Below are 9235 nucleotides of genomic sequence, written 5' to 3'. Positions count from 1 at the left end.
GGAAGTACATACTGATTTCAGTTTCTAAGCAAATATTTGACAGATTCCCCTTCAATCCGAAGCATAGGAAATGGAAAGTTTACCAAGAGTCTGTGGGAGAAATCATCAAGGGAACGACCTACGGTACGGGATACCGAAGAGTGTAAATTGTAGCCATATTTCCTTCTTAAAACAGATCTTTTTTCTTGGGACCAATTTATGTTGTATACTGAAATCATGTTGTATACTGAAATCATGTTGCATACTACAATCATGTTGTCTTAAGAAGAATCAAGCTGAATTAGCTTGTCCAGTGACACAATATGTTTAACAATGGGGGTTTGATACGATTAATTAGTAAATTTGATGTTCATCGTTTACAACTTATTAGAGACCAAATGGATGAAACATCATATTATTATTTTTATGTGGTAACGTGATGTGTTCACTTTTAAAAATATATCCCAAGTGACATCACAAACATTATGCATCCATCTAAAATTTATATGTTTTTTAACATTATTATTTATCTAAGAGGCAAAATGTTCAGAATGTTCATTCATGTTAGTTTATAATAATTCTCAGAACATTTATTTTTTTCCTAGCAAATAATTATGTTTAGCTTCAATACATGTTTTCAGTTTACCATTAGGATTATGTCATCCAGTTTGTTGGGGAATATTTGTGGTTCACCAAGCATAGTTAAGTGGGCACATGATCTGTGTAGTCCAAGTGTGATCTAGACATGATGTTGTTCCCTAATTTTCTGCTATCTTAGAATATCTTTATTTGACGTGAAAATGGCTATTTTGTTGAAGGCTAAACTGAGCAACCAAATATCTCTTATTTACCTTGGTACCAATTATCTTTAGATACCATTTTTGTGATGTACTATAATAGTTGCAAAGTGGAAATGTTTCGACATTTGCTGAGCTAAGATACCGGTTAATCAAAAAATTAACCAGTTAATAGAAGAAGTAACAAATGTGAAAGTTTGACCATTTTGTTGGGTTTTGAGGCATCCACATGTTGAACGGACGAGGCTCCCGTGCCGTACTGCAGGGTGCAGTTGGCCCACTGACTGGTGGGTCTGGCAGCAGTTTGGCCCACATGTCAATGACCCAACTGCATCTTACAATACATCAGGGGAGCTGAGTCGATGTTGAACATGTGAGATCTACTTACCCAAGTGATTTTTTAGCTCTAACCAAAAAGCAGAGACACATTGTTCCACGGATATACGTGCGTTGCACGTGCACGTTTACTAGTAGGGATAAATGTATGCGCGTGTATACGAGTGCTGGTTAAAAAAAACACCCCTCCCTCTGTTCCGATTTATATATGTCGTTAAAGAGATTCACGTACAAATCTTGGGCACGTATCGAAAATTTTGGACTTTCCAAAAATGCCCTCCAACCGTTCCACTCGTTCCCCTCCCAGATCACCTCCTCTCGGCCACCTCTCCTCAACTTACCCGTCGTCGCCGGCCTCTCCTCTCCCCACCACCGCGTGCTTCCTCCCTTTCTTCCTACCACCGCCGCCACCCCGTTTTCTCCCATGGCGTGCGCCAGAAATCTAGCATCCCAAGGTCAAAAGATTAAATTTTTAGGCGCCGACGAGGAGCTTCTGGGCGGCGGAGGCGCTGGATCCGCGTGCGTCGACGCCGCCGACGAAGCGACATGGATCCGGGCGGGATGCTGCTGGAGGACTTCGGCAGCGGGTGGACCTGACGCGCGCATCCGCGAGGTGCTGGCCAACTACCAGGAGGGCACCACCGCGCTGCGCGAGCTCATCCAAAACGCCGACGATGCCGGGGCCTCGCGGGTCCGCGTCTGCCTCGACCTCCGCGCCCACGGCGCCTACTCGCTGCTCGCCCCGGCGCTCGCGCAGTGGCAGGGTCCCGCCCTGCTCGCGCACAACGACGCCGCCTTCACCGACGACGACTTTGCCAGCATCTCCCGCATCGGCGGCAGCAAGAAGACGGGACGCTTCGCGTATGTGTGCTAGCTACGCTCTCTGTCCCTCTCTGTCGGCAGTCTCTGCCGAGCTTTTCTTGGAGCTGTCGCGCAGTGGAGTATGAATGATGGCGGACCTTGTACCAATATGCTTAGCAAGAGAGTATTCCTTTGTTCTGCAGAAATTTGCTTGGAGTAAAATTTTACTGACAGTATTGCTTGGAGTAGCAAGATAGGGCATTCAGAATTTATGCCATAAATTTGCAGAAATTTTTGGGGTGGCACAAGTTCCAGTTGCCTATGTACATTTAGTTGCCTATGCACAAGTTCCAGTTGCCTATGTACCATTTTTGGGTAGCTCAGGGCGCGCTTAACTGCGGTAGTTCTAGTTGCTGGATTTGTTGGGCTGTACGCGCCATTGAATCTGATTCGCTTGAGCTCATCAAGCCTGCAGCAAATCTGATTCGCTTGATCCACTGAGATTGATGCCCTCAGTCCTTACTCTGCAATCGTTGCAGATTGCTTTGCCCTGGCTATATCAATCGATGCAGTGTCTTTCAGTTCTGTCCAAGGAATGCAAATCAAGTGGCACATAAATTAGCCAAATGGTCTTACCTTACAAATGTGTACTCCAGTAATTTTTCAGTAATTTTGCTTGGAGTAAACAAGGTTGAACTGTACATGCGTGAAGTAATTTTGCTTGGAGTATTTAACAAGATTGAACAAGATTTAACTTGTCAAGATTTAACAGTATTTTTCAGTAAGTACTCTGAACATGCAAGTGTTCTGAACATGCTTCTGAATATTTCCAGATTCTGAACATGCAAGCAAATCAGCAGGAGTAAACAAGCTGCTCTAAGCACACACTTGGACACGCGAAGTTTAGTTACTCTTACTGTAGTGTAAAATTAACTTGTGCTTGCAGTATAAAAGTATATATCTCCCTTTTTGTTCCACCCAACATTACTCTGCCGCAAGTAGAGTAAACTTTGAACTGCATATATGCATGGTAATACTCCAGGAGTATTTCTTGAGACCTCTAGCCCCTGTGAATTCACTACTGGAGTAGTTAGTGGTAACTTTCATGTGAGAAAGGGCACTGCTGACTTAATAACTTCAGTATTTTTGCACTGCTGACTTACATCTTCAGTACAATCCTACTCCTGAAAATTACAGGAGTATGTCATGTTTCTTCTTGTTAGTTACCATGTTTAGTTCTTCTACAAGTTCTGCCTCCTTGCATGTACTCCAAGTTGGAGTACTCTACAGTATTAAGTCGAAGCTCTCCTTTTATTGCCAAGTTTACTTTACTGAACATGTTTTGTTCTTCAAGGGAGTAGCCCATAGTTGCATTACTTGGAAGTTGGAAGACCTGATTACAAGACTTGAGTATCCGAGTACAAGACCTGATTACAAAACCTGAGTATCTGAGTACAAGACCTGAGTATATTCTTCCATGAATAATCCATCTGCAATCTACTCTCAGTTTGCACAAAAGTTATGAGAAAAATGAGCAAAAAATTCATAGTGAAATACTGGACTGTACTTTACTTTAGTGATCTTCTGGTACATGAGTAATTCAGTCAAATTCATAGTGATCTCCTGGAGTAAGTAGCAGAGTGTTTATGTTGGCACTCTACAACATCTGAATTGTTTAGACACTATTCCATGTACTTCTACTGGAACTGGAGTAATTCAGTCAAATTCATAGTGATCTCCAGGAGTACTTGTACTGAAACTGGAGTAATTGAAAGTTTTCTTTATCTTAAACTTAGATTATGATTCAAAATTTTCTTTATCTCAAACTCAGAGCAAGTTTCAGTCTATGATCATCAAATTGTTTATGTTTGCAATGTTTCTAGCGACAGCAGAGGAGTATCGGGAGAGGAGATGAACCTGGGGCGAGCAAAATTGAGTTCAGCACCAGCGCCGAGTACTCCAGCGGCAGTAGTGCCTGAGCACCCAGCTCGCCTACACCTCGGCACGGGCGAGGAAGAGCTCAGCACCAGCTCACCTCCACCTGGGCGGGGGCGAGGAAGAGCCCAACACCATCTGGGGAGGAAGATCCTGGGCGAGGGGATCCTGGACGTGGGAGAGGAGGAGATCCTGGGCGTGGGAGAGGAGGAGGACATGCTGGTGCAGGGGCCGAAGGTGGGGGGCGGAGGTGGTGGAGGATTCAAAATTAGAGAGGTAATTTAGTCGTTTCGCTGGTTTTCACCTGGTCGGAACAAAGTGCCCAGCGACTTATATTTCGGAACGAAGGGAGTAGAAGTGATGTACTCTTAGTGAACTGCCGCATTAGTTTCATTTTACCTGATTACCTTGCAGTACTCCTAATAGTCAGTTTGATCTCTCTTAACTTTGGTGCCATAATAATTTGTTTGTCAGTTTCATCTCTCTGAATTCTGTAGCTGTCCTGACAAACTAAATTCTGGAGTAGCTAAATTCTGAATATTAAAAATATTGCAATGTACTGTCAAGTTACTCCAGCACATGTTGTTTTACTTGGAGTAGTGCTCTAGTTAAAATCAGTACTCCAGCAGATGTTGTTTTCCAGTGTTCACATTCTGAAACTTGCACTACAGTAATACTCTAGCACATGTTCCTAGCGCTGATTAACTTGCACCTACAGTATTACTCCAGCACATGTTGTTCCTAGTGTTCACATTCAGCTGAAACTTGCACCTACAGGGAGTTTGTCATTTTTCATTTGATAGTGTACTACTATTTGTTATTGTACCAGAAAGTGAATTACTCTTTGGAACTTGACGTACTGAAACAGAGTTTTTGTTTCAGCAACGGGGAGCTTGATGTAATGGCCTTTCTGCTAACCCTCCCAGAGTATCGTTGAACTACATGGGCTAGTCCGGTGGCGGATCGCCCTTGCCTCTGTGAAATGTTTAGTGGTGAGCTTTTACTGGCATAATGTTTCGACAAGCTCTTTTTAGTGCTGAGCTTTCACATTGAGCTTCTTTGTATGCCTAGCGTCGAGCGAGCTGTGCAGATATGCTAAACTCATTCTGAAGTTTGTTTAGGAATGCAAACTCAATGTAGTCAAATTTCATTTCACTCACCACGATTATCAGAGGTTGCAGGAGTAGGCATGTGTCAGAGTTACTCCCTCCGTTCCAATTTACTCGTCTTGGTTTAAGTTCAAATTTGAACTAAAACCACGACGAGTAAATCGGAACGGAGGGAGTAAATGCTAACTCCCTAGCGTTCCAAAATATACCAGCCATAAAGAAACTATGCATTATTTTTAGCATATCTAACCTTTGGCTTGACACTGACCCCTCCAGCGCAAGTCTGCTTATGCTTGGGTTTATAAAGAGAGGTTAATAAAACTAATTCAGATTCACTCTACATCACTATTTTTTAAAGCAAACTTTTTTCTTCTCATTAGCAAGGAATAAATCACTCCTAGTTTTTTCTAAACTCTTGATCATAGAAATAGTTGACTCTATTTCCTCAGGAGTTTTGCCTAAACATGAGAAATAAAACTAGGGACTATTTAAAACAGTAGGAACAATTGTGTTACCTGTTGTTATCTCTAGATTCTTCTTCCTTGCCATTCCAACAGCTTTGTCAATAGTCTACCCTCCATTCTTGTTTCTATCGCTTCATCTAGACTCTAGAGCTGCAATGGATACACAGAGCTACTACAATAATGGTTACATATTCGATACATAATGGAAGTTGGATAACACGGAGTACATGCTCCGTACTAGTACAAACAGTCATAAATTACAAGCCTCGAATGTCTTATGCAAACAAATTACTAGTACCACAACTCTGTTTTTTGAAGCCTCTCCTAGAAAGCAACACCCTAGGTCTATCTGAAACCCATCATCAACAACCAAATTTGTTGGAGAAGGGAGACCCAACGAAAGTGCTTAGTATTACAGACCAGTAGGAGGAAACATTGACAACTACTACTAGTACTGACTAAGGAACACAAGGCGGTGCTACTGTCCAGCGGATGTGGAACCACCCACACATTACTATTAAGCAGGTCAAGCTTCAGGCTAGATGGAACCCCAGCACATCAGTGACGTCTTCCGCCCAAATGTTGAAGTCTCCACCTTTCCCTTGGAGAGCAGATTGAGGATTAGCGGCGTCATCCCTGGAACCCCGTGCGCGGAGGTAAATCTTGGATCCTTCACCTGGATACTCATGTACGCCTGATCCGATCAAGACTGCAGCGTGATTTATGCCAGCCTTGGCAGGAGCATGATATACCTCGTTTCCATCCACAAAGTCGAATGCTCTCCCAGCAGCATAATGACAAAACAGAGGGAATCCTCCAGCTATCAGCCTAATGATTTGCTCGATGCGCCCAACGCCGCCGCGATTAGCTATGCGAAAGACTTTGCCTATCTTCTGGGTGAAATCTGGTGTGGCCCTCTGTCGATAACCGTCCTGCATGCTCGAGCAATCAAAACCCACACCGTGATTCTGTAAGATGTAAGCGATACATTCCGGCCTCTTAAATCGCAGGTGCGCACATGGACCGGTCTCGTAGCCAAATGCTGTCTTGAAGATACGCATGTACGTGGTGAAGAGATGCCCATCATCGAGTTCCGTGCCAGGCTCTGCTCTAAATGTAAATGCTTCATGGATCGTGCGCATGGCATCCACAGCAGTCAAGAATGCATGCGCCACGCTCGTATCTGCAAAAAGGATACATTAATATATGGCCCAGGCAAGCACCGCCTAATTACAATCTGGCCTAATTAACATGAATCAGCTCCACCCGAAAACCCAGATTTAGCCAGAATTGTACTACGGTTTCTTCATATTTACTACTACTAGGAAGGAAAGGCAGCATTAAATTACGGTCTGGCCTAATTAACATGAACAAGAAACCAACACCTAAGTTACGACCTGCTCTAATTGTATATAAGCAGCAACAAGTAATTAAATTGAGTGACTTGTAATTACTAGTAGTAAGTCGGATGTTAGTACTTACTGTAATCTCCTTGATTCCGGACGAGAAAATCAAGTAACACATCCCTTATGCTGATGTGCGGGATATCCCAACAATACCCTGCAGGGTTCTGCCACAATTTATATTTAATTAGTAATACTGTAGTAAAATTATACTACGTACTAGCTAGTCATGGAAAAAGACTCCCATCTCTCTGGTGTACACAAGTACTACCCTGGGGCCTGGGCCCATTTCATTAATAGAAGAAGAAAGTATACTTTTCCCCTCAAATCTCTCTTGTTGGATCAAATTCCCCCCCAAAGTCTAAAACTGGTTAAATCACCCCCTCAACTCTTCAATACCGGATCAATTAGCCCGTAACCACCACCGCGGCCGTCCACTAGCGGTACACGGCTGCCATGGCTGAGCTCGGCCAGCGCCCTCCTGTACCACGCAGACGCAACTCGCCTCATGCTTCACCCGCTCGCCTACGCCACCCATGGCCGAGGCCATAGCCCCGAGCTTAGCCGGCCACGGCCTGACCACCTTGCAGGTTGCAGCCGCGTCCCGCACCGCGAGCACGCCCCCAGACGAGCCGCGCTGCCGCACTACAGCGCACACACACCCCTGCGCGTGTCTGTAGATGCCCAGCCGCCCGTGCTTGTGCCCGGAGACCTCCCTTGGCCCGCCATGGCCAAAAGGACCAAGCTCCGTTGCCATGTTTGCACTTTTGGACTGAACCTATAACCTCACACGAACATCCAGCCACCCCGTCTGCCATGTTTGCCAAGCACAGCACCAGCACGAACGCCAAGCATGCACAGATTTGAGGGGGGGAAGTATACTTTCCTTCTAATATAATCGCATCAGCTAGGAACCATCTACACTACCCCTCCTTTTCGTATTGCTCTTCCTTCCATCCTGCTAACTACTTCCTTTTCTCAAAAAAAAAACAAAATGCTAACTACTCCCTTTTCTCAAAAAATAAATAAATGCTAACTACTGCGCGAGGGCTGGGAGTCCTTTTCCAATGACTAGCTAGCTAGTACTCTACTAAAAAACTTCAACTTACAAACAATTTATATTCACAGATGCACTACATTTATAGAGAACAACTTCAACATTGAGCACATCTTATTCCAGGAATCTTGGTCTAACAACTAAGAATTTTATTATTTACTTTCATGAATTATTAGGAGAAAAAAACAGTTTAGTTTCTCAATCAACTTAAAATTTTAAGCAGCAAACTAAAGAAGAGCGGAAAAAAGGGAGGATGCATGGGCTACATATTTAAACAGGCAGGAAGTAAACGGGAGGAGGACTAACCACACGGTGACACTCCTTGCAAAAGAGAGGAGGCAGCATGAGAAGAAAGTTGTTTGTAGGATTGTTAAGCACAGAGTCGTTGTTCTTATGTCCCCCTCGGTTCGTGCAGGTCCACTCTGCTGCCACAACTGGACCTGGCATCTTCTTTGTAGTCATACCAGCCCTTCGATCAAGATACGCGAACGTGGGAGGTAGGCAGAGGTCCATCTTAGGCTCGGGAATACGAGCACGCGCCATCTGATCTGAGGAAGAAACAACCTATGATGATTAAAATACGATGCATGGTCTAGTCTAGTGTTAAACTTGAGAGATAGAGGGAGGGAGGGAGAGAGAAAGAGGGAGCGCACCGCCGGCGGGCACCCGAAGCTTGAGTGAGTCGGCCACCAGCCTCCTTCTTCTGTTCTCTCCCGCTCGATGATCTTAGCTTTCTCTACTTCTCAGCCATCCACCTCTCCTCTCCTCCCTCTCGCTCTTCTTATACACCAAGGTAGAATTTACTAGTGGGTGCCTCGGCCGGAGCCAACCGCATCAAATGCGGTGGCCAACCGCATCAAATGCCTTGGCCATGGGCGCCTGCGCCTCTGCAGAGAGAGAGGATGGGGAGGACTGATGAGATCCATGCATGGTCAGAAACTCAGAATCAAGCCAAACGTTGGAGAGAGAGAGGGATGGGCGGAGACTGCTGAGGTCCATGCATGGTCAGAAGAGGCGGGGCGTGTTGTGTGTGTTGCAGCGACTAGCACACTCGACGATGCTAAGGTTCCGTGCAGCAGTGAGAGAAATCCGTGTCACACTGTGTCCTTGTGAACAGTGGTTTTGCATTTATATCAAATCCAAAGCTGGCCGTGGCAAGATCAAAAGCAAAGTGCAGGCAGTAGCCTAGAGCCCTAGCCTATGTTATGTTTGTACAGTAGTTTACAGAGGGAGGTGCGTAGCAGGACAAGAGCGGCAGCAGCTTCCCATTGGATGGTAGCGAGCGTGCCAGCACCCGTCCATTCCATCTCTGTGGTGTGGCTGCGGTAAAAACGCACTACACTGTGCTGTGTAT

General features: G+C 45.0%; 2 protein-coding genes across 3 annotated transcripts; one reads left to right on the top strand and one right to left on the bottom strand.

The window, feature by feature from the left end:
* Nucleotides 1–1376: 1376 nt before the first annotated feature.
* On the top strand, nucleotides 1377–5021 carry LOC119295141. Its single transcript, XM_037573474.1, is given in 5 exon segments — nucleotides 1377–1692; nucleotides 1695–1709; nucleotides 1712–1973; nucleotides 3797–4124; nucleotides 4731–5021. Coding segments are annotated over 5 exon segments (654 nt in total). The 5' UTR covers nucleotides 1377–1658; the 3' UTR covers nucleotides 4746–5021.
* A 591-nt stretch (nucleotides 5022–5612) lies between these two features.
* LOC119295139 lies at nucleotides 5613–8914 on the bottom strand. Of its 2 annotated transcripts, none has more exons than XM_037573473.1 (4): nucleotides 8535–8914; nucleotides 8188–8424; nucleotides 6904–6991; nucleotides 5613–6604 (listed from the first exon to the last, which is right to left on the bottom strand). In XM_037573473.1, the coding sequence occupies exons 2-4, from the start codon at nucleotides 8422–8424 to the stop codon at nucleotides 5955–5957; spliced, it is 975 nt and encodes a 324-aa protein (XP_037429370.1). In that variant the 5' UTR covers nucleotides 8535–8914; the 3' UTR covers nucleotides 5613–5954. The 2 variants fall into 2 exon arrangements, with proteins under 2 accessions (XP_037429370.1, XP_037429369.1); XM_037573472.1 differs by having other exon boundaries at nucleotides 8188–8429; nucleotides 8535–8910.
* Nucleotides 8915–9235: the final 321 nt, after the last annotated feature.

Source organism: Triticum dicoccoides, chromosome 4B, assembly GCF_002162155.2.
Source record: "Triticum dicoccoides isolate Atlit2015 ecotype Zavitan chromosome 4B, WEW_v2.0, whole genome shotgun sequence".
NCBI lineage: Eukaryota > Viridiplantae > Streptophyta > Magnoliopsida > Poales > Poaceae > Triticum > Triticum dicoccoides.
This window is presented reverse-complemented; position numbering and strand designations above follow the sequence as displayed.

Coding starts and splice junctions, on each gene's coding strand:
- LOC119295139 (XM_037573473.1), bottom strand. CDS start 8,424: ATGGCGCGTGCTCGTATTCCCGAGCCTAAGATGGACCTCTGCCTACCT. Junction 6,992..8,187: donor GCAAGGAGTGTCACCGTGTG/GTTAGTCCTCCT, acceptor AAATTGTGGCAG/AACCCTGCAGGGTATTGTTG. Junction 6,605..6,903: donor CCGGAATCAAGGAGATTACA/GTAAGTACTAAC, acceptor TCCTTTTTGCAG/ATACGAGCGTGGCGCATGCA.